The 24,966-nt window shown below is 38.5% G+C and overlaps 3 protein-coding genes across 14 annotated transcripts in view; 1 reads left to right on the top strand and 2 right to left on the bottom strand.

Moving 5' to 3' along the window:
- The window catches only part of Graf (GTPase regulator associated with FAK), a 63,939-nt gene extending 63,310 nt beyond the window's left edge, over nucleotides 1–629 (bottom strand). For both annotated transcript variants that reach the window (XM_018107761.3, XM_018107762.3), the window contains exon 1: nucleotides 426–629. The gene's annotated coding sequence lies outside the window, so the exon portion shown is untranslated. The remainder of the gene's footprint in view (nucleotides 1–425) is intronic.
- A 1,219-nt stretch (nucleotides 630–1,848) lies between these two features.
- On the bottom strand, nucleotides 1,849–15,184 carry Chc (clathrin heavy chain). Of its 8 annotated transcripts, none has more exons than XR_016197384.1 (8): nucleotides 14,936–15,119; nucleotides 13,269–13,699; nucleotides 8,794–9,001; nucleotides 4,416–8,717; nucleotides 4,191–4,357; nucleotides 4,025–4,111; nucleotides 3,349–3,953; nucleotides 1,849–3,129 (listed from the first exon to the last, which is right to left on the bottom strand). XR_016197384.1 is itself a non-coding variant. In XM_089264265.1 (8 exons), the coding sequence occupies exons 2-8, from the start codon at nucleotides 13,308–13,310 to the stop codon at nucleotides 3,114–3,116; spliced, it is 5,055 nt and encodes a 1,684-aa protein (XP_089120391.1). In that variant the 5' UTR covers nucleotides 13,311–13,699; nucleotides 15,057–15,184; the 3' UTR covers nucleotides 1,849–3,113. The 8 variants fall into 8 exon arrangements, 7 of the variants coding, with proteins under 7 accessions (XP_089120391.1, XP_030243201.1, XP_089120393.1 ...); XM_089264265.1 differs by having other exon boundaries at nucleotides 3,721–3,953; nucleotides 15,057–15,184; XM_030387341.2 differs by having other exon boundaries at nucleotides 3,721–3,953.
- A 183-nt stretch (nucleotides 15,185–15,367) lies between these two features.
- Nucleotides 15,368–24,544, top strand: LOC108655888 (uncharacterized). 4 transcript variants are annotated; one of them, XM_089264283.1, is made up of 3 exons: nucleotides 18,740–19,185; nucleotides 19,299–19,367; nucleotides 20,069–24,544. In XM_089264283.1, exon 3 carries the CDS (start codon nucleotides 20,234–20,236, stop codon nucleotides 22,049–22,051), a length of 1,818 nt encoding a protein of 605 aa, XP_089120409.1. In that variant the 5' UTR covers nucleotides 18,740–19,185; nucleotides 19,299–19,367; nucleotides 20,069–20,233; the 3' UTR covers nucleotides 22,052–24,544. The 4 variants fall into 4 exon arrangements, with proteins under 4 accessions (XP_089120410.1, XP_089120408.1, XP_089120411.1 ...); XM_089264284.1 differs by lacking the exons at nucleotides 18,740–19,185; nucleotides 19,299–19,367 and adding an exon at nucleotides 15,368–15,458; XM_089264282.1 differs by lacking the exons at nucleotides 18,740–19,185; nucleotides 19,299–19,367 and adding an exon at nucleotides 15,406–15,927.
- Nucleotides 24,545–24,966: the final 422 nt, after the last annotated feature.

The following is a 24,966-nucleotide window of genomic DNA, read 5'->3' as shown; positions in this document are numbered from 1 at the left end:
CGTCGTTTTTAGCAGAAACTTGTTGAATATGTACGTAAAAAAAACTGGTTGCGCGACATCAACTACAAAGGCGCGTTCAGTTCGGCATACACAATACAGAGACGTACATACACATACACACATGCACACGCACACCTTCAACAATTGAAATTGCACTGCATATTTGCGTTGTTTATATTTATATTATTTTTTAAGATTTAAGATTGCTTTTTTTTTGTAGTTTTGCCAATTTGCACATATACTCATATACACTCTCTCACAGACACACATGCACAATACAGCGCGCACTTTTGGTCAAGAAGTGCGACATGAACTTTATTTTCTCACATGTGTATTTCCACAAAACGGGAGAAAAAATGCAAAAAAAAATTATATATATATGAAGAAAAAAAGTGGGAAATAATTAAAGCAACAAAATTACACACTTCATTGCATAATTTCAGCTGCTTTTGCGGCGGCTGCTGCTGCCATTTTGATACGCGCGATCAAGTAAATACGCGTATTTCAAACGCAACACCGCGGCACACACACGAAAAAAAAAAACAACAAAATGCAATTGTTGGCCCGTCGGTCGCGCGACGTCGTTGTCCGTTCACGGCAAAAATCCAACAAGACATAATCTCAAAACAACAAAAAAATAACAGCACACGCTCACAGTCGGAGAAGGTTACGCTGTACATCAGACGTTATTCAGCGTTCTCTGAGAGTGTAAAACTATACACATGTGACGTCATGTTTGATTGTTGACAGGTGCATGCAGTGCCTAAACTTTTTAACAACAGCTCTCTAACTGTGGAAAATAATCACAATATTTTTGTTAATTTCAACGAAAGCTCGTTTATCTTATAAACAAATTATTTCAATTAATTTAACTTTAAATGTGACGTCACGAACACAACTGTTACTCTCCTGTTATACTGTTATTATTATGTTGGCTGATTGTTGTTTTTAACATAGCGCGCCACTATTTTTTCCTGATGCGCTTAAGTTCTAAATTGTTATATGGCAATCTATCAGTTAATTAAATAGCAAACAATCACGACTTTCTGACATAAAATTACAATCTAGTTACATTGATGCCAGCAAATTTGTTGCTGAACTCTGTTTACTGACTAGCCGGTTTGTAGAGATGCTATGTAACAGAGCTATCGATAAGCGTCGTTTACATATTCTTTAACATACTCATGATGTTAACACAACGAGCTTGCAGTATTTGCCGCCAGGTGTCTCTTCAATAATTCGAATTAGACGCTGAAATAAAAGCCACAATATTCAAGTCTTCTCTGAATAGCAATCATTCATGATTATTTATTTTGAAATAGTGAAAGGCCAGTGAGGTAATTGATTTTTAAATGTAATTTATATTTTGTATATTTTCAATATGTATATAATAATAGCAATTACACAAAATAATATTAATAGACAATAATAATAATAATCATAATAGTACAATAATGATCGGTATATATATATTTATTTATTCATATAATCATTATATCGCAGCTCAGCGATATCAAACTGAAATCATACACACAACATGCAAACATACAAAAAAACATTATTATCCATAAATATGTATGTGTATATATTACAAAAAAAAAAAAAAAAAAAAAAAAAATTATAAACAATGCAAATTGTTGGAGAAATAATTAGTGACACTGCTAGCTTTGATTTGACATTTAATCATGAGTTAGAATAAAGAATATATATAAATGTATTTTACGTACGACGATCATCGATCGGTTCGGCAGAAAATATAATTTAAATAACAAAATAATAATATATATATATAAATATATATAGAAGATACATACATAAAGGATATATGCTTGCAGTGGCATGTTTCTGTTGTTTTTTTTTTTTTTTTTTAATTTTCTATTAATGCTTATATACCGTTAGCATATAATAATAGTTCGAATTGAATTTCGCCTTAATGTTTTTGCTTGATTCGTTATGCGAATTGGAAAGTTTGCTAGTATATGTATGTATATATGTATATACATACATTTATGTGTATGGATCGTAGATCGTTTTGTGGAACGCAAGAAATTTCTAAATTTAAAATTATATGTTAACGTTGCATTCTTATTATTTAATATACACACATATACATATGCATATATATTATATATAATTTTATTATTTTTTAACGTGCTACGTTAACGGTTTAGCTTTTTCGCTTTACTTTTATCATTTTTTTTTCTTTTCTTTTGTATGCTCATTTCTTTTTGTGTTGTTTTGTTTTTTTTTTTTCACATAAATTTAATATAATTTGCTTTAAGTTAAAATCTTTAATTCTTTAATTAGTAGAATGTTTCGTGAGTGTGTTTTCGTTCAACTTCTTTTTATACAAACAATTACAATTTAATTTCATTTCGTTTCAGCATTAATTAGTGTGTTTTGAGTGTGGTGTGGTGAGATTTGGCAATTTAGCATTGCGTGGTGAATGTTAGTTTACACCATTCGCTTTCTTCTCTTCTTTCAAACTCACATCGTTTTTCGCTGCTCGTCTTGCCAAATGATGCTTATTTAATTAAATACATTTTAAACATTAACTGTGCCTGCTGTTTTTGCATTTTCATATAATTTGTAAAGTTTCCTTTGTTGTTTTATTTTATTTATTTATTATTATTATTTTCATTTTATTTTTATTTTTATTTATTTATTTTTTTTTTTTTTGCCAATTGCAAAAGGTGCCTTTTGTATTTTGTTTACGTGTATTCTGTAATTCTCCAGTATCGTTTTATTTTATCTTTTTGTATTATTTATAATTAATAAATTTTATTTATTTAATTTGTATTTTTCTTTGCTTTTATGTATATATATTTATACGCGTGTATGTATGTGTTTGTGTTTTTATTTGATTTTTAAATGATTTCTTTTTGTTTATTTTTTATGCTTAAAATATAATAATTTTAATAATAATAATAAACTACGACCATTTTTGTTTTATTAAATATTTTCTTTAGCTGAACACTAGTGTTTTGTTGTTTCTTTCTTTGTTCATTCTCATTTTTTTTATTTCATTTCTTTTATCATTTTTATTTTTTTTATTTTAAGCTTTTGTTGTTGTCGCTTTTGCTCTGGTGTTGTTGTTGTTGTTAGGCTTTCGCTTAGTTGCTTTTGTACCTGTTGGTTAACGGGGAATAGAAAGAGAAAGACCATGTATTAGAAAGAGATAGCGTGAGGCAAACAAAAATACAGTTTTAGTTTAACTTTTGAATAAATCAATACAAAATCAAATGCAATTAAATATTTGTTCAAAAGTTCAAACAGATTTTAGAATACAAATACAGATTTTAATTATAATTGAATAAATTACAACAAAATATAAAACAAGCAACTAACCGAATTAGGGTTTCTGTCAAAGGCAACTTTGTGTGTGTCTCAACAATATGAACAAAAAAATATATGGATATATATAAATATATATATATGTATATATTTGTGTGTTTGTATATATATGTATATATATACAGATATATACACATAATTCACTACGCGTGTTGTTGTGTTCGTGTATTGTTGCTGTTGTTAAATTGGTCGTTTTTGGCGCTCATGCAAAAGGTTAATGAATGCGACATTCAGTTGTAGTAGTAGTTGTTGTTGTTTAGTGTTGTTGTTGCGGCTGCTCATATTGTTGTTGTTGATGATGTTACAACTACAATTATGTGGTTGTTGTTGTTGTTTTTGTTGATGTTGGTGTTGTTAAATGCCTACATATACTGATAGCCCATGTTGCGTCCTGCCGCTGCCGCGGCTGCTGCTGCCGCCGCACCAGGTGGATAATTTGGTGCATATTGCTGGGGTATGCCCATGGCTGGCCCAGCTGTTATCATCAGCTGCGGCTCCATTTGTATTATGTTTTTATGCTCCGTTGTATCATCCTCCTTCTCGCGCTGCGCCTCATTCAGCTCCAGTTTATCCACCTTGGTGGTGTACTCGCGCAGCACCTGCCAAACACCAAACAGAACAACAATATTATTATTATATTATTTGATTTATAATTGCCATTTCGTTTTACCTGTATCAAGTAGGGCATGGCAAAGTCCATGATTTTGTGTTTCCATGCCAGTTCCAGGATAACATCGGGACGCAGCAAATCGTAGCACTTTATAGCAGATGATATAAACGTTATAGATTACAATTGATTGAATGGATAACACGGAAGCAGTGTCACTGTCTCTCACCTGATATAGACATGCCGCAAAGCAATCGTGTGCATTGCGCTCCAGGAACCAGCCCAACAGCTCTTCGGCAATCTCCTGTTTACCAGATTCGGCAGCATACTCCATAGCATCCTTGTACAGTTTGTCCTTTTTGCATAGCTCAACGCTCTGCTTCCAGCGATTGTTGCCTGTAGATTTTTATTTTGGTTATTGTAATATTCCCATCTATTTAGATCAGGGACTCACCTTTGTAGAGATAGGCCGCAATGCGACGGAATTCGGTGAGCTCGTGCTTCTCCAGCTTCTGCGCCAGCGCAATGGTATCGAAGTTGTCGAAGCCATCGATGGAATTGCGCAATCCCTGGTAGTCCTCCTCATCGATGAGCAGACCATTGAGAGCCTCATTAATGGCCTTGTTGTTCAGCGATTGTACGGAGCGCAAATAGGGTTTCACCAGCGGCAGATATCCTGTCTTCGAGAAGTAGTTGACGGCACGGGTGTGATCCATGCGTGGAGCCAGCACCAAGAGCATATCGTTCAGGAGCAGAGGCTTGTACTCCAAATAGAATTCCGTTGCCTTGTAGTAGAGCTCAATGTTGGCCACCTTGGTGATGATGTCCTTGAAGTGGCCCTCGCGCCACGCCTCCGTCGGATGGGCCATCATGGCGAGCACAGCATTATCATATTCCTCATATTTGTCATAGAGAAAGACCAGCTCGGACCACAAATGCGCCGATTCGGCGGCACGCAACACCTTCGGTATATTGACGCGCGACCAGAACAGCTCCAGATGCTCGCGCATCTTCGATGGCTTGAACTTGGAGTAGAGTATTGCCAATTCGCTGAACATGCCCATGTGGGCGCGCTCGAGACCCAGCGCCGATTCCAGCAGCGCAATCAACTCCTCGAAATAGCCACGATTCTGATAGTAGTTAATCAAATCCTCCAGCTCATCGGCATGGACCACAATATGAAGGCCGCACATTTGTGCCAGACGGAACTCCTCGGCGTCCACACAGGCGAAACACACCTCCTTCCAGGTGCGCGTCGAATTGGCCTTGCGTGCCGAGTCGACGGCGCCCTGGAACTCCTTCAGATAGACCAGCGTAATGGCCAGACGGGCAAAGTTGCTGACATTGTTGTATAGCAACTTGGCCGCATCGTACATGCCATCGCTGAAGCAGCGATCGCCGATCTTCTGGATGTCCGCATGATTGGGGCCCGAGATGAACTCCTCGAGATCGGCGAGGCGTCCAGTGCGCGCATAGGCATAGATCAATTCGCTCTCGATGTACGATTCGCGTGCCTTCTTGCGTGCCATTTGCAGATAGCGCACCAGATCATCCCAGGACTCCACCTTGCTGGCAACATCGACAACATCCATGTAGGCACTGGGATCATCGGCCTTGATGTACGAATCGATGGCCTCCTTGACCAGGCCCTGCTGCAGCTGTGCCTTGGCCAGCTGTGACCAGACGGCCGGCTCGTTGCAGCGCTCGGCAAACTCATTGGCGCGCTCCAAGTTGTTCACCTGATCGATCAGCACCTGAATGGCCGAGGTGTTCACATCGAACTTCTTGAAGATGGCGAAAGCCTCCTCGTACAGCTGATTGCTGATCGCAATGTTGGCAATGTCTGGTGCATCGTAGTTGTCCAGGCGATTGATGTAGTCCATGACACGAGTGCGATCCGCCTTGATGGCAGTCAGAATCAACAGATTCTGAAGATTGCGATGATCGCTGAAGACGGACGAGTCCAGGATGATCTTTTCGAGCAGTTCGATCAGCTCATTGGGCAAATCGGCGGTCATGAATGCCTTGACCGTAACCGAGATATCATCGGGATCCTGTGTCTCCGACAGCGCTGTCTGCACCACCTGATCGATCAGCTGACGCTTATAGGGATTTGCCTCCGACAACACCTCGGCCCACAGCTCAGCATCGCGTCGGCCCACCAGATAGCGTGCCTCGCTCTTGAACAGCGAATTCTCATTGCATACGGCGATCAGTTCACGATCGCATTGACCCCGTTCGTAGGCAACGCAGGCCAAGTGCGGATCACGCTTCTCACAGTAACGTCCGACGACGCGACTGTCGTAGTATTGATTCTCTTTGAGGAATCGCTCCGGATTGTTGTTCGAGTCAATGTAGATCTTGGCCAGGGCATTGTGGGTGGCCGGCTCAACGCAGCCCTCATGGACGCGCGACTCCAGCCAGGGCAACAGCAGTTTCAAGCGATTACGCTTCTCCACCTCCTCCACCAGCTCATCCGTGGAGAACTGACCCTTAACGACGAGAATTAGATTCTTGATGATGTCCTCACTGCAATCGACATCGAGCAGGCCGCCAACCACAACCGGCAAACGTGATGGATTCACCTTCTGCACATAGATCTCAATATATTTCTGGAGATTGTTGCGGTACAGATAGAGGACCAGATCGTGCACGAAATCGAAACGATCGCAGACAATAATCAAGGGCAATTGATCAGTGAGCTTGGCCTCCTTCAGGAAGTTCTTGACACGCTCGGGATTATAGCAGTTCGATTCGCGACAGATGCGCTCCACCTCCTTGATCTGATTGGTTTTACAGGCCGCCTGAATGTACTTGAAGTGCACCTCCGGATCCTGTGAGAAGTTCACAATGCTGCTCAGGAAATAGAACAGGCCGTCGTAGCTCTTGAAGCTCTCAAATAGATCAATCAGCGCCTTGGTGGTCAGCTGCTCGTGATACTTGGTGGCGATCTGCACACAAATCTGCAAATTCTGGCGCAGATTTGCGGTAAGCATGGCCTTCAGGCACTCCAGTGAATCCTCCACCGACAGTGTGCCAAAGAAACTGACCAACCACTCCGCATTCAGCATATGCGTATGGACAACGGCGCGCTTGATGTCATACAGATCCGTATAGTGTTCGAGGGCGCGCTGCAGCAGGCCGGCCTTCTCGCACAGCTGGGCGATATGGGCGCGATCGTAGTGGGTGAACATGGCGTTGCCCAGAATGGCATCAGCCACCTGCGGTGCCGACAACAGATTCATTTCGAGCAGACGCGTCTGCAGTGCTCCCTCGGCGGGACGATTATGCTTGAGGGCATCCAGCAGAAAGGCGGTGCATTGCTGCACCATCGAATGCTCCATAAAGATGTCAACGATCTGATTGATGTCGGCCAGCGGCTCCTCTTCGGCCACCAGCATGGAGGCAAAGCCGGCGCCCTGCTCCGGATTGCTGCGCATCACCGAACGCAACAGGAATATATAGTCGGGCGTATAGTTGACCTTCTTGGCATAGAGCACAATCTTCTGGAATTGGCCCGTTTCGGCAAAGCATTGGATCACCTTGTTGGGCACATTGGCGCGCAGATAGATGGAGAGAGCGAGCGTTAGATCCGATGTCTTCACCAAGTCACCCAGCTCCTCGCTGCACTCGAGCTTCTCCTCCTTCAGCCACTTCTCGCAGAGCTGCTTCTTGCCCTGCAGGAGCACGGGACGGCAGAGCTCCAACGACTCGAACTTATTCAGTTTACCCTGATCGAGCAGGATGCCAAAGTACTGCAAGAGCGGCGGTGTTGTTGAGCCGGCTGGCGTTTGCACCTGCTGGAAACGTTGGATGGTCTGCGGTGTGCGTAGAATACCTTTTGGAGCCAGTGCAGCCACCTTGGCCGCCTCGGCGTATTGGCCAGCGCCAAAGAGCTTATTGAATTTACGCACAAACAGATCCTCAGCGCCAGCCAAATTGTTGCGCACGGCCATGCGCAGGGCGAGATCGGGATTCTGGAGCACCGTATTGATGTAGGGTATGATCTGTTCCTCGTCAACGGTAACGGACAGCACCTGGCCCTTGCGATTGACGCCAATGATGCCGCCGCTGGCCTCGTGCGGTGCGGTCACAAAAATCGTATCGGCCGATATGCGATTCATGTAGATGCACGTGGCCGTTTCCATATCGTACAAATGGATATATCCATATTTGGTTATCAAATAGATGGTATCGTATTTTGCGGATACTTGCATCGCAACAGGGAAATCATTTTGTGCCTCCGGCGGAAAGAAGACATCGACCGCCTTCTTCGGGAATGGCTGATTGCCGTTCGGTGGTGTTCCCACCTCAATGATGTGCAGCTTGCCACCGGTTGCGGTGCGTACGGCGAAACAGAATAGCGTGGTCGGCTCCTTGTTGCCCTCGATCTTGAAGGTGGCAAAACTGGCGGCATGTCCCTCAATCGCTTGCGAAACCTTGCGCTCCACCGAATACAGTTGCATGGCGCCAGCGACACGGCTGGGCAGCGCCGAGATGCCAACGAGCAGCAGCCACTGCTGGGAGGCATTGCAACGATAATTGATGATCTGACAGCCATTGAGCGAGGAATGCCTATCGAACATTTTCTGTGGCATCGAATCGCCCTCCATCGACCAGTGATAGACGCTCGTCTCGGTGACCAGGGCGAGCGTATTCAGCGATATCCATTTCCAGAATACCACATCCTCGTTCATCGTGTGCGCCTTCATTTTCGACTTCATCTCAATGTTGAAGATCTGCAGTGTCTTTTGCGCTGATTAGAGAAATTCAATAGGGAAACCAAATTAAATATCCAGAATTTGTTTCTCAATCGGAATGGATTTGCTTACCTTTGAGCGCAATCACCTTGCTAGCCGGATTCATAATGGCCGAGTCCGCGGATATGGGACGGCGCGTCGGATTCGATGAGTCGTTCATATCAATGATGACCACCTGGGCGGTATCGTTCGACTTCTCCCGCACACAGATGAACTTATCCGACTCCATTGTGAGCGTGCTGAATGAGAAGGAGTTCGGATTGATGCCGACATTTGTGAGCTGCAAAGGGGAGCAAAGGAATACGTAATCAATATTCATTTCATATTGAGCTTTTCTCTTTTTTTACCTAGATTATTTGATTATTATAATTCAAGAACTTTAAACTTAAAATCTAACTTGAACTATCTATTTATTAGTTGATTATAGATCGCTCAGCAAATCAGAGAGTGAGGGATCTTTAGTCACGTTTTGCGTGAGCGTTCGCATGCACTGAGACTGAACCCAAGAGATCAGCATTATCATTAGCATTGATCATGATGCTGTGTGTGCGCCAGCCACCCTCGACTATTTTGCTAGCGAAATCAAAACATTTATATAAAACGCAATTGGCACACTAAATATGCACACATACATATGTATGTACATATAAGCCTTTACAAATCTGCTTCTTGTTCTACAATCTAAACGTTGATCGTCTGGTCAATACTTAAGGTGTAAACAGCGGCGAGAAAAGTTCAAGGTTTCGCGATCGATAAAGCACTCTCTCTCTCTCTCGCTCTCTCTATCTCTCAATGAAGTCACACATACAGTCACACACACACACACTGTCTCTCTCTCCATCTTGATCATTTTATCGCTAAGACAAGCAAATTTTATATATATATCTACACATTTTTTGGCGTCTGTTATACAAATGATATACATATGTATACATGTATGTATGTATGTATGCATGTCTATAATTGTGTGCGAGTGGAAATTTAGTATAAATGCAATGCACTCAAACAAAGGAAACAAAGAGAAATTGCGAAGAAAGCGAACACGGCAAGCAAAGAAATTAAACCGAATGACGTTTTAGCATTTGATATTTCTATTATTATGCTTTCATTTGGAATATAACAAGCAGGGATCATGAATTTATGTAAACGCCTCTCTTTGCGATTTTCAGAAATGAACAATAGAACCAACATAAGCTAAACTGTATTGTAACGTCAGTTGGGAGCTATCAAATAGCAATACGGAAGTATTTTTGGCACCTGTAGCTCAATTAAAGATAAGCTCTGCTCTATAAGGGGAATGCAGTTGCGTTCAAGAAAATAGTAATATGATCAACAGATTTAGAGCTACCATTACTATGAGCACAGCTTTAAGTGAATATATTTATATGTGGAAATGTATGTATTATATATACATATATATATATGTATATTTAACACATTCCTAATGCCATATGTTTCTACTTAATTACTCAACTTTATTTTCTGTGAACAAATTCTTGAAGTGCATATAAAGTTAACATTCTAGTAAATTGACTCTCTGCACAAACAAAAGTTCATATAGAGTCTAGTATTTATTTTAAGCCAGCTTCGCAGTTTGACTGAAATTTAATTTCTCAGTGGAGTGTTTTGCTTGAGTCGCGTTTCGCTGATAAGAAAGTACAAGAAATGCCTAATTATCAGTTAAATGGTGCCTGGTACATACACCCCATAAATAAAGCAGCAAAAACGAATAAACAAAAGTAAAATGAACAAACAATGAAAAAAAAAAAAAAAACAAACATTTCATCAAGAAAATAATTTGATTATAATGAAATAAAACTCTAAGATATGTAAACTTCATTTTTTTACAAATTATTTTACATTAATATTTTATATTATATATATTATAAAATGTTATATATCAAGAATATTAATTGTATATAACATATGAATAAATAGTGAGTTACAATACACACAGCTAAAGCAAATGAAAGCAAAATAGAAAGTCTAAGCTAACTAAACTAAAGAGAGAGAGAGAGAGAGAGAGAGAGAGAGAGAGACAGAGAGAGCGCTAATGGGAGAGAAACAAAGAAACAGGGGGCGTTAATTGTCAAAATGTATAGGCATATGTATGTGTGTGTATGTACATGCATGTGCATGTGTTTGTACGTCAATGCACGCGTATCGATTTGTTTGTCTAATTTTTTGGCATTGAAATAGAATATTTTCTGTGTTAATCAATTTGCAATGTGACCAAATGCACTCACAAATAACTACAAAAAAAAATACTAGATACAAGAGGTCACAATGTAAAACAAAAATATAATAAAATATATATTGCCTGCTGAATAAAATATATATATTATGTTTTTTTAATATTCAAATGCCTGTATATGCTGCCGGTTACTTTATTTAATATATTTTTATTTTTTTTCCTACAAAGCGTTTTCACCTTATTTGTGTCAATTACAAATTAACATATGGACGTTTCACACTTAATGCGAGATATGACACACACACAAACACGCATGCACATATACATATACATATGTGCACACACACGCATAGAGGACGATCTAATGCGTGTTCCATAATCAAATTTAGTTTATACGCCCCGCTTAAAGCTTGCACACCCAATGGAATGGAACACGATTTAGGAGTAGGGTACCTCACACATAAAAATGTAGTTTAATGTGTGATAATCAGAGATTAAAAATGAACTTAATTCAACTACAATTATTAACGCAATTTATCAGATTGAATTTACGCTTCAAATGTTCAGCAATAATATAAATATGCATAAAATCAACAGCCCATTAAATAGAATATTATACTTTATATGAGCGCTTTACCCCGAGGCTAAATCAGGCCAAAGATTAGATAAACAATATTCACGCAGAATGAGCCGCCCTTAGGCGTCTGATATGTACATATGTATGTATATATGTACATATTTTGACATGGATACAAGTGAAATTAACAATGACGCTCCGCTGACGACAATACACACATACATACATGCATATATAATATGTATGTACGATCAGAAGCATACATGCACGAATGCTCATAGTAACTGTAAATATCATTGCCTACTCTAATTACTTGTGCATCTCTCTTGCGCCCACTGTTGCTCTACTTCTCTTTCGCATAGAGACATGGCAACGAGAAGAAACGGTTTAAAAAAGATCTTTGATTTATTCAATCAAAGCGACAACACACCGAGCAACTAAGCCTAAGTTACAACATGCTCAGCTGTGGTGAATCTGGCTTATATGTGCATATATATGTGTGTGTGTGTGTGCATGGTGTTTATTTCACCACACTTTGGATTAGTGGGAGTGATATACACACGTACATACATAGGCATGTAGATATATATGTATGCATAGGAATAGCGTAACATGCTGCTCTTGCTTGAACTCCTCCACCCTTTGCTTAACATACTGTGGCCAAATCAGATAATAATAACAGTGGTCCACAATTTACATTATTCGACTTGAAACGATGCAACCGTTGCCTCTGCACCGAAACGAAAAACAGAGAGCCAGAAGTTCGTTGTTACAGAGAAACCGGTTTAGCAATATACAAATACTAGCACAAATGCAATGAAACTTCTTATATGTACACATGCGAGCATGTGTGCGTAGATGAGCCGGCATTTGTCACCGGCAGCAAGTGCTATCTCTACCTCTACCTCTGCTTCGCATGCTCTTTCATTTGAAACCTACACACACACACACACACACACACACGCATGCATATACTTCTTCTAACACCATGCATATGTTATGTTTGTATGAATGTTTCTTTTGCATTTTGCATTCATTTATAACAGTAAAACAACAGCAATCACACCATAGATAAAAACTGAGCGAAACGGAAACACAGAGAGAGGAGAGAAAGAGAGAGTGTAAATCTTCCAACTGGAGTAAGTGCCGCCTTTCTGAACGAGTTTATCGACAACATTCACCCAACTCAGCGGACAAGAAACAACAATTGAGAGCGTGAGAGTGAAAAATGCTGATGGCTGTCAAACGGAGGGCAGGCAACAGTCGGAAGGCGGCCGGCTGGCAGAGGCGTTTACCGGCTTGCATGAGTGACTCATTCGACCATTTCGTAAGCCAGAAAAGTCAGTGAGCGAACAATAGCGCAACGTTTTCGACTAGTTTTTTGTTACCAACAAATTTCATATAGATTGCACAGTGATTCACCGCTAGATAATATTCTCTCAGATTGATTACTTTTTATTAGTAAAAAATTATATTGAGATCGAGTACTTCAGTAAAACATATTCATATACATATATAATACAATATTAGTATATTAATTTTAATATGTATTTTGTTCAGGTTCATATAAAGTGCAACCACGGTGCAATGAATTCTTATAAGAATATGCTAAGCGCCGCTTGGGCGTCTCAACAAGTGGTTTTCCTCACTCACACACAGACACACACATGCACACTGAAGACTAGAGAATCTGACTATATGCCTAATTCAATGGAATTTGGGGAAATCGTATACCCTTACCTTAAACAAATATATAAAAAAAAAAAAAACACTCACCTGTAAATGCTCTTGAAAACGTATGGGTAACGGTTGCGTCATCTTGACGGCCTGTTATTTTGGCTCTCTGGTTGGGAGTTACGACTTCTTGTTGTTGTATGCTGTTCTTTGGGTCTTGTTTAATGGTTGGTCTTTTTTAATTTTCTTTTCTTTCGAGAGAGATAACACACGCACTTTTATTGTTGTTTGATAAGTGTTAGTAAAAAAAAATCGGGAGAGAATACGAATACTGTTGTCTGCGTCAACGTTGACGTTGCCTGTTGTTGTTTAAGTTTTTTATTTTTTTGTTATTTTGCAGCTCGATCTTATTTTCTTTTCGGTCGTTCGTTGTTACGGTTGCTGATGTTGTTGTTGGTTTCTTTATTTTGTTTCGTCTCTGTTTGGATTTTTAGCAATTTCGTTTCGCGTTGCTTGTGAAGACACACCAAAAACTGCGCAAAGAAAGAACGAAAAAAATGATATATTTATTAATTGTGCTACAAAATATTTGTTGCTTTTGTTGTTATCACTAGCAAATGAGGCTGCAGCGGCTCCGCCTCTAAGACACTTTAAAAAAATCGTCGTAACGTTGCGTTTATCCCCCCACACAAACACAAGCACACACACACATATTTATAGAGATATACTCCGAGCACTGGCGAATTTTAGCGAAAAACTGCCTTGTTAAATATTAATAATTATTAAGAATCAATCAAAAAATTTATTTACTATTTGTAGTATTATTCACTCGAATTTTCACATATTACTTGCGCTCGACCGTTTGTCGGCAAATACAACAAAATATTAATGAATCGACACCGCCGACAACACTGACAGACAACAGACATAATAACACAAGTACGAGTCAGTGACAGAACGGTCCCTGTGGTGTGTTACAACGAAATACACCACAGCTGCGAGTTGTCGTTTCGTGAGGTAGTATTGGTGCATGACAAAGTCAAATAATGAAATGTCAAAATGCGCGCCGTATGAGTGTGACCACATATACACATATACAGCAAGCCAGTATATTAAATACGCCTTTTTACGAAATTATTGATTGTGCTTAAAAAGAAAATAAAAGGCAATTACAAAATCCCAGTAAGTCCCTCATCTACGTGAGGCAGCAACACTGCTTCTATTATAGCTCACCACACTGTCAGCCATGTTGAGTTGCGCTCCGACACACTTACTCACACACACATACACACTTGATGTTTGCCCATACACACACATACGTACACGTATTTGTATAAGTACGTGTGAAGTAGTGGAAAAAAATTGCTTGCTCCGTACATATGTATAAAACACACTTTTTGCATTGATTTTTGCCACGCAGCAATATTAAGAACTTTGATGATGCAGTTTGGCAAACTAAATAGTTAAAGCGAAAAAGTTACGCGCATATAACAAGACAAAGCATCGCAATTGCTTTGAACACGTATGCCACATAAACAAAAAAATCGTTTTGTTAGCATGAAAAACACCGCCCACTAACACTTAGGTCAGAAATGCCGTTTTCTCCTTGCAAGTGTTTTTCCGCTTGTCCGCCCAATATTTCATGCAAATACACTATCGTGTAATATTATATTAAATAGAATTTCTTGTTTAACGCCAAACTATGTCAAAAAGTTGTTTTTTTCCCCTGTTTTTTTTTAGCTGATTTTTCGAAGGAGGCGGAAGCGTACCAGTTTATTGTTGTAGGTTAACAATTGCACGTCTGCACGAACACACGACGATACGATTCACATTTAACATTTAACACATTATTCTTATTCGTTAAAAAATACACGAAAGAGCAAAAATTACATTGAAAAAGAAGTATGAATGAGACGACGTTGGTCACTGCAAGCTAGGGATGTACGACAAATATATATCGATATCAATACATTGCAGTGATAATCGATTGCTTTCACAGCTACATGCGATAGACATCGAATAAATAAATATAGGGATATTTAATCATTTTATAATTGCAATTGCCAGATTATGTAATATCATAATGATGTGACGTTTATTTCAGCACAAAATTTAATAAAGCCACTGTTAGTTTATTTATCGTGAATAATATTAATAGCAGTATTGCTCCACTAATTAACAGAAACGACTCCACAGCAATCTGCAAAACTCGTTCCTTAAAAATAACACGAAATATCGACCATCTCTAAACTCTCCAAGCCGAACAGTGAATGAAGTTGGCGGTGCGCAAAAGTAAATTTTACTCAAACTTTCAATTTATAATCGCATTTTAAAGAACAACTCCGCTTGAAGGCTGCGCACGCGATGTGCATTTGAACAGTTATAGTTATTGTTATATCCATGTTATTGTTAAAGAAAGCACTGATAGCAATATACCAAAGCATTCATTGGATGTTTTAAAAAAAAAACACGCGCGTTGCGCGTCGTATGAAACATATTCAAAAGTTGTTTGCTGCCTCTGTGCATATGTGCGTGTGCGTGTGCTTGTATGTATGTTTGTATGTATGTGCGCTGGCTTTATTAAACATTAACATTGCGAAAAATCAATACACAAGTCCCTCAGTGCTTGTGTGCTGTGCACCGTGTGTGGCATTTGTGCAAAAAATTGTGTTAAACAAAAAGGATAATCCAAGGATAACGCCAGCTAGCGGCGCTTGGCGGTAGGGGCCAAGCAACACGCGCCCAACGCATCCAGAACGAGGTAAAAACATTGTCAATACACATGCAAGCATGCATGCCTGCGTGTCTGTGTATATGTGTGTGTGCGGATATGTTGATATATGTATGTATGTACATCCTTGCAACTAAATATAAACAGTCTGCGATATCGGTGCCACAAATAAATACATAAATCGCACCAAAGAGAAACAAACATTCTTCGAATATAAATATGCATATAATAGAAATATGTATATGTATGCAATATGCATATAGAAAGACCTGAGCGTGTTGAATTTTTGTTTATATTGTTATTTAATTGATGATGCCTTTGTCTCCACATGAATCGCCAACTTCATTTCAAGCAGCTAAATATGCATAATTTGCGCCTGACGCGACGCTCGGCCCGGCTTTTTATTTATTTAATTTTTTTCTTTTATTTTTTGTGCTGCAGCAGCAACTCTTGTGATTTATTTTGCACACACACACACGGATATGCAAAGCCTCAGAGAAAGGGAGAGAGCAAGAGAGGTATTTTATATGTATTTGTACTTCCTTTAGCTGATGTGCCTTTGTTGTTGCTGCTTTTGTTTGTTATTTCGGCATGCTTGCGCTCCTGTGTGCAAGAGAGATAGCAAAGACACGCTGGCTCTCATTTTTGTATTTGCCTGCATTTTGCTCTCCTGCTGAGTTTTTGCATTCACGCTTCTGATTGGGACGTATGTATGTGTGTGTGCTGTCTTTCGAGCGGCAAAACAGCAAAACGAAGCAACTATTAGTGATATTCCTGCAAGTGCATGAAGCATGTGTCTGTATATATGTATGTATGTACACACATACCATGTATTTTTGTGGCTTTACTAGAATTTACTCAATAAATTTGTTAGCCAAACAATAGTATTATATTACGAAACCTAACACTGAATATAAATATTTATCCAATATATACACATAACGCTCAAATGGTACGTCCAAACTTGTTATATAGACCTTCAAATTTAGAGTTTCTATTTGATTCCATACATTTTAAAATTAACGTCTGATAAGAACAGTTATAAGCTGACTGCTATGGCTGCGATCTGGTGTTTATATATCGATAACATGTGGCATCTTCAGTTTTTAGCAAAGTTATTTTTGCATATTCGTCTCCTACAGTGAGAGGTTAGTTATTTATTTATTCTTTTCTACTGCCACACACGCAGTAGTAGATGTTTTGGTTTATACGAACTAGGCTTTGAATTTTTATTAATCGAGTTTGGATTGTTATCGCCGTTAAAACGCTGTAAAAGCAAATATAAACATGTAAACGCTAGCAGGCGCGCGAATTGAATTATTTAAATATGAACGTATGTATGTATGTGATAAATATGTAAAAGTTTTCCACCCCTAATTACTAGAATGTGCTACAACAATTACAAATTCGTTCCCGTTTTTGCTGTTCTTATTTTTTCTGTCAACTTTTGCGCTTTGTTGTTGCTCTTGCCTTAAATGCTATTTTTGTGTTACAGTCTCCCTCTGCTGTCTTCTCTGGAGTAGCTTACATACACACAGCACACTCATACATATGTAGATATCCATTTATGTATGTACATACATATTTTAATGTGCGTATTTAAGTTTTTATTGTTTCATTTTTTCTCAAAAATATGCTGTTTGTTTTTGTTGTAGTTGCTCTTGCCAATTTTGCTTTGGTCTTCTGAACCAGAGAGCAAACATTCAGGGACTAAGGGTTCGTGCTCTCTGACATCTCGCTCTCTCAAAGAAAAAGGAGTTTGTTTTCGGTCTTTGTTTTTTTTTCTTGTCTGAGCAATATTTTTGCACTTGGCCAATTCACAGTTTGCATTTTGAATTTACATTTAAAAAAAATTCTGGTAAATTGATATGTATGTATATGCTATAATACATTAACTACTTACATGACTGTTGCTCCATTTTTAATTGTGTTTAATAGCTCTCCCATCTTCATACATACATACTTGTTCAATAACAAAGCGTTTGGTCAGACGATTGCTACTTTTGCTTTTTATTTAACATACCTACATACATACGTACATCAATACATACATATATGTGTGTATATATGCATCCCTTTTTATAGTCATTTTTTTTAATAACACTATCCGGCAAATATACATGTGTGTATAGGTAGGATGAGAGCCAAACAGGTACAATAGCATTGGCACACATGTTCTCAAATCAATTTTATGGAAGTAACGAACTAGAACTTCTCTAAGAATTCAAATGTACATTTGTAAATATAAGCACTTTTAAAAGTATTACAATCCATGTGTCTAAAAGGAAAAATGTCAAAAGTATTAATGTTAAATGATATTAGATTCTGTTAATATAACACGAATTCAGACATATTAATTTGTATAAATATTTTAAGCATAACTCAATAACGAAAGCTGTCAACATTTTGAAATTGTTTACATTTTAATGCTAGCTCACACCACTGTGCTGGCTGCCTTAGTCAACTTCCTTCGCTCAATTTCATGCTCACTGCGCCGACTCGCTCTTTCAATTTCTCTCATTCTGTGTGTTTTTGCATTTGTGTGCGTGTTCCATGCTCCCTTGTTTTTTGTTGTTCCTGCTTTGCTCGCTGCTTCCTTTCTGCCTTTGTATAATTCGAAAATGCTAAAGTAAAGTGCTCAAAATTGCTCTGCTCTGCAGCAGCAGCAGCAACAGCAGCAGCAGCAGTAGCAGAAGCAGCATATTTTTGCGCCTCTCCCTCTTCTTTAACCGCAAAGGCAAGCAGCAAGCAGCTGCCTGTGTGCTTTCCTGGCTCGCTCCATCGTCTCCATCGTTGTCGTTGCCTTCATCGTCGTCGTCGCGTCGTCGGTTGTTGTTATGCTTGATTTTTATTACTTTACTTTTTCAGTATAATTCTTTGTCTTTTGGCGTTTGTTTAATGCAAAAAAAAAAAGGAACAGAAAAGACCAAGACAAGAACCAGCAGACACGCACACACACACACACAGAGGCATACACACTCATGGACGCAGCACACACACACTAGCGCAAAAACTGAAGATACCAAAAAGGAAGAAGCACAAACTACATTAAGCACAGACACAGGAGTCTGTACAAAATAAAATTTTTGCGCAACGCGCTGTGTCACATTGCAAAAAGGGCGAGGAATTCACATTTAACAATCGAAACTAGCGAAATTCCAACTTAACGTCGATATTAATTATTAATTATTAAACTGTGTGCTGACAGTGCTAAAGAGAATATAAAACAAAAAGACCAAAAACAAAACAAAGACCTAAAAATCAATTTCAAATTAACTTCTTTTGATTGTAATTATTATTGTTATTTTTTGTTCTTACAATTTTTCCTTAGTTGCTTTGCTTAGCGGACCGAAACGCTCTTTATTTTTAATAAATTTTTGTTTTGTTTTTGTTGAATTTAGATTTATTTTCATTTGGCGCTCGCATGTGGGGCCTAAGCGAAAGGAAACATAACAACAACAGCATTTTGGGTAATACTATTATAAACCTCAAGAAACTTTTAAAAATTAGTCCTTGCTCCGGTGTGAATTCAGTGAATGCATTTGAAATTTAAATGGAACAGTTAAATGAATATACAAAATTATTATACATGTATCAGAAATTATACATATGTAATTGTTATCGAATTGGCAATTGAATTTGTTTAATAAAATGAATGCGTGTTTTTAATATCCAAACCAAGTTTACATTAAATACATAGAAAATTACTAAGTTAATATTTTATATTATTTTTATAGTACTTTGATATAAATGCAAGAAATTCCATTCAGTTATTAGATGTATAAAAAATATTTATGAACATATATTCAATATAAAAGAAAGTGAATACTTTGAATATTCGCTATAAATGAAAGTGAATACTTTGAACGTCATTCAATTATGTGTTAAATTTATGTATATTTAATATAATGAATGCAAGTGAATGTGGAATGAATTAAGTTTGAATTTGCTCATTTGGATGAATATCCAATAGGTATTCATTCGTTTGAATACTTTGAGTGATGCAAATGAATGATCTGAATGCATTTACAGGTATTAAAGGAGTTGATTAAACATTTCATTCATTTCTATCATTGAATATTTAATACTAATTAATTATAGGCTAATTGCAATTTGTTTATATTTTCAAATAATCTCATAATCTCATTTTAATATATTTGTAATCTCGTAGATCATCGAGCACGAATTGAGCTTCCCTTAGAGCTTCCATTGGCGCTGGAGTTGGTCGGAGATTGTGAATTGAGCGAGTGTTGGAGGCAACACCCACAACGAAGACAATAGTAGCAAAAACAACAACAACAACAACAACAGCAACTGCAGCAGCAACAACAACACGATGTCCGCCGCCACACAAGAGTTTTGTGTGCGTTGGAACAGCCATTTGGGCAGCATTGGAGCCGCCTTTCCGCAGCTATTGGCCGGCCAGAGATTCGTGGACGTGACACTGGCCTGCGAGGGCCATCAGGTGCATTGCCATCGGCTGGTGTTGGCCGCTTGCTCCACCTACTTTGAGGCCATATTGGCCGAGAATCCGTGCAAGCATCCGGTCATCATATTGCCCAGCGAAATCAAGCTGTGGGAGATTCAGGCCCTGGTCGATTTCATGTACAAGGGCGAGGTGAATGTGACGCAGGCGGGCTTGGGCCAACTGTTGCGCTGTGCCGAACAGTTGCGTATACGGGGCCTCTACGGCTCCGAGGCGGCCATCAACTACAAGCAGCTGCAACAGATGCGTCTGGATATGGCGGCACAAGACTCGGCAACCGCAGTCAAGCAGGAGCAACAGCAGCAGCAACAACAGCAGCAGCAGCAGCAGCAGCAGCAACAGCAGCAGCAACAACATATGGACAGCACTGAGACGGATGATACGGCCACCAATTCGACAACATCGACAACAACAACAAGCACAACGGCGCTGTCTGCCAAGCAGCAACAGCAACAGCAGCAACAGCAACAGCAACAACAATTGCTACTGCAACAGCAGCAACAGCTGCAGCAAAAGGAACATCGTCAGCGGCAGCAGACGAATGGCAACAATACGTTGCAATTGCAGCTCTTGCAACAGCAGCAACAGCAACAGCAGCAACAACAATTAAACGCGGGCTCATCAGCGGCCGCATCAAACAATTCGAATGCAGCAACCGAAGATGATTCAGCGGATGATGCGAGCAACAATTGGAATGTCTACAGCGAGAACTATGAAGACTTTGCGAACAACAAGCTGAATGCACATCTGCTGCAGCAGCAGCAACAACAACAGCAGCAACAACAGCAGCAGCAGCAACAGCAGCAACAACAACAGCAGCATTTACAATTGCAACATCATCTGGACTCGACCATCGAGGACGATCACAACTATGTGGCGGCGCATGATGAGGACAACGATAGCAGCGGCTTTGTTGGCAATGTGGGCAGCACCAGCGGCCTGGCCAGCAATGTGGCTGGACTGTCGCTGAGCATGGACGCCGATCTGGATACGTCGGCAAATACGTCCGGCTCCTCGCTGATGCACAGTTCCATCGATGGCTATACATCGTATAAGCGTGTGAGACGCTCGGAGGCGTCCCTGGCCCAGGCCGCCAAGTGTGTGTCCAAGGGCGAAACCTTTCAGACAGTGAGCAACATGTTCAACATACCCGTCTCCACCATACGCTTCTATATGGCCCGCAAGGGCATATTGCCGAAGCGCAAACGTGGACGCGGCGCCTCGCATGCCGGCAGCACCATCACAACGACCACCGGTTCGGGCAACTCAACGGCTGCAGCAGCAGCGGCGGCAGCAGCAGCAGCGGCCACCATGGCGGCGGCCACCACATTGGGCAGCCTGTCGACAGCCGGTGCGCATCATGTGCCCCATCATTTGCCCCTGGATGCCATACAATTGAAGCGTCTGACTAATGCCAGCGGCGGAAGTGCTGGCGGCGCTGGAGCCGGAGCCGGAGCCGGAGCCGGCAGTCCAACAACAGCGACAAGCACAACAACCGCAACAGTGACGGCGGCAGCAATGGCCGCTGCAGCAGCAGCAGCGGCAACGTCATCGCCAACAGCACCGCGACTGGAGGTGGCTACGGCGGCCGGAGTGCCCTTTCATCTGCTCAGCGATGCGGCGGCCTTCAAGCTGAGCGAACAGCAACAGCAGGCGCATATAATCTAACCATGAGGTTGGCTTCGCTTGCACTCAATCTATATGTGAGGCGTGAGAGGCGTGTGAGAGTGAGCCGTGCTCTGTGGGACAATCGAAAGCTATTGCGGCTATTGGCTATTGGCTGAGATGACATATATAGGACACCTGCATAAAGCTGCACACACACACACACACAAACACATACACGCTCACACACACACACATGCGTAGTCGCTTTAAAAGCAATTCTCAACCTTTAAACACAACTGTTCCTCGAGGAAGAAAGTAGAAAGTAAAGAAGAAATGCAGACATGCAACAGTTGAGATGCAGCAGAGATATATAGTATATATATATAGTGTATAGTATATATCTCTCTCTCTTTCTATATATATATTTATATATAGGCATGTCTCTATTTGTACCATACAAGACATACGCATCGAGATCTAACGTATGTTTTGTATCTTTGGCAAAAACACCTCTAACCCGCCCCTAATTGTATGTATCGCTTATAAGACTTAGGATTAGTTTTTAAATTGTAATATAGTGACATGACATTGTTTTCTTTCATGCCGGCGATAAACTACACACAAATCAACAACAACAACAACCACAACAACTAACCCCCCCAGTCCAATCCAACTCAAACAACCAACAACAACAACAACAAACACATTACATTTTGTGCAGTTAACAGACAGTACAATAATAATTAATAAATATAATAATTATAGAAAAAATCAAGCCAGTTGCCTGCATATATATACGTATATATATATAACATTACACATAAACTGGGCACAAATAGAATGGAGATTTTTTTATTTATCTATACAAATATTTGTTTTCAATAGTCATAAATGTAAAAGAGAAATGTATAAAGTCAACAAGAACAACAACAACACACACACACACAAATTCATTTAATAACAACAACAACAACAACAATCACTAGCGCTTAAGACAGCAATTTAGCTGAGAGAGAGAGAGAGAGAGAGAGAGAGAGAGAGGGACAACAAGAAGCAACACAAACCCAACATTAAGTAAACATTTGATATACTTTATAAGCGAAACAAGAACATTAATGTATAGTATATATATATATGTATATATATACTCAATATGCCATTTCATGATGCCAGATTTAGTATGTTTCGTCATTTGCTTTGTAATTCATAAGTTTCGCATAAAGACTCGAATTATAATTCTGATTATATTGTCATTATTATTATTATGATTATAATTATTCGTAGCTGAACTGAAACGATGATCAACGTTATTGTTTCGCGTTGTGCATTTAAGCTGTGTAAAGACTTGCAAAAGACTTTTTTCTACATCGATTTAAGTTGCTTTAATTACCCGAAAACTTAAGACTTGTATAACTACTCTTTTTTTTTCTTTTTTTTTTTTTTTTACACACACACGCAAAAGACGTTTATATATATATGATTTATATATGTATATTGATATATCGCTGCGTTCATAAAAATAGTAGTGTGAACACTAAAAAGTTAAAAAAAAAAATATACTTTAAAACTAAATTTGAAACGATTATGATATTCATTTAGTTGTTGATATTCTAATAAAAAAAAATATATATATATTTTTTTTTTGCATATACTGCTCACTCACACTAATATTTAAATAAACGCAACTGTATATATATGCTATATATATATATATATTCCTTTTTTGGGCAGCATTATATCATTTTAAGAAATTTACACAACTCAAGCACTGTCTCTCTTATATGTTTGCCATATTCGTAATTTTACATGTATTTAATTATTATGATTATTATTATCAAATTTTTTATATACACTTATTTTAATTACAAATCAAATGCAATTTCAAGACTATGTTATTTTTTTTGGCCATATGATGAATTGATTATTTTTAGCATATTTTGAAAAGTTCATGACTTTTGATTAACAAAATTTAACTGCAGTTTCGGATTCGATATCGAATTTCGTGATGATCTCTGAAAAATCGTAAATATATGTATATACATATATATATATATTTCGAAATGAGCAAACTAAAGCGATATATTATTTTGCAAAAAAAGAAAAAAAAAAAAAACAAATACCTCGTATACATTGAGCATAAATAAATAAAAGTAAGCCAGAGCAAGTGCACAGCATTAAAAATATATTTAAAAGAAGAAAGAAAAAGCAAAGCAAATCAATAGCAAACAGATAAGAAAAACAATAAACAAAAGCGAATAACGCTTATTTTACACATTAAAAATATAAAAAAAATCAGCTGCAATTAAATTAAATTAATTGTGGTTGTAAATAAACCGAATGTTGTTACAATAGTCAAAGAAAACGAAGCAAAACAAAACCAAGAAAACTTATGAATAATAGGAAGCCCATAGCAAGCAAATATATATCTATATATATATTTTTTTTAACAATCAATTGTAAAATATGCAGAAAAAAACAAAATTATTAAAAGTTGTGCTGCGGCTTTTGCTATTCAAGAACTGTATCTATTTTTATTAAAAAACAAAAAACAAAGCGAAAGCAAAGAAAAACAAAACAAAACAATTTTGTTTTGGCTGCGTTAAGATCTACTAAAAAAAAAATCATGAAAAAAATACGACAAAAAAAAATTATAGAAAATAATTTAAAATATAAAAAAAGTTGCGGGACTTTAGCACCCAAACATATTCAAATCAAATGCAAGTATTATGTATCAAACACAAACAAAATTAAGAATATAAAAATTGCAAACGAATATATATGTGTAAAAATATATATGTATATATTAAGTACATATATAGAATGTATAACTAAAGCAGAGATAATTATTAGACCCGGTAAGCGATAAGCGAGCGTGAATTATGTTTAAACGTGAGACAAAAAACAAAACAAAACAAAACAACAACAACAGTTAAATTTATGTATAAATTATAAAGTGCGAACAGTAAAACCAGATG

The sequence above is a fragment of the Drosophila navojoa genome, chromosome X (assembly GCF_054131105.1).
Source record: "Drosophila navojoa isolate 15081-1374.11 chromosome X, UAZ_NAV_1.0, whole genome shotgun sequence".
Classification (NCBI taxonomy): domain Eukaryota; kingdom Metazoa; phylum Arthropoda; class Insecta; order Diptera; family Drosophilidae; genus Drosophila; species Drosophila navojoa.
This window is presented reverse-complemented; position numbering and strand designations above follow the sequence as displayed.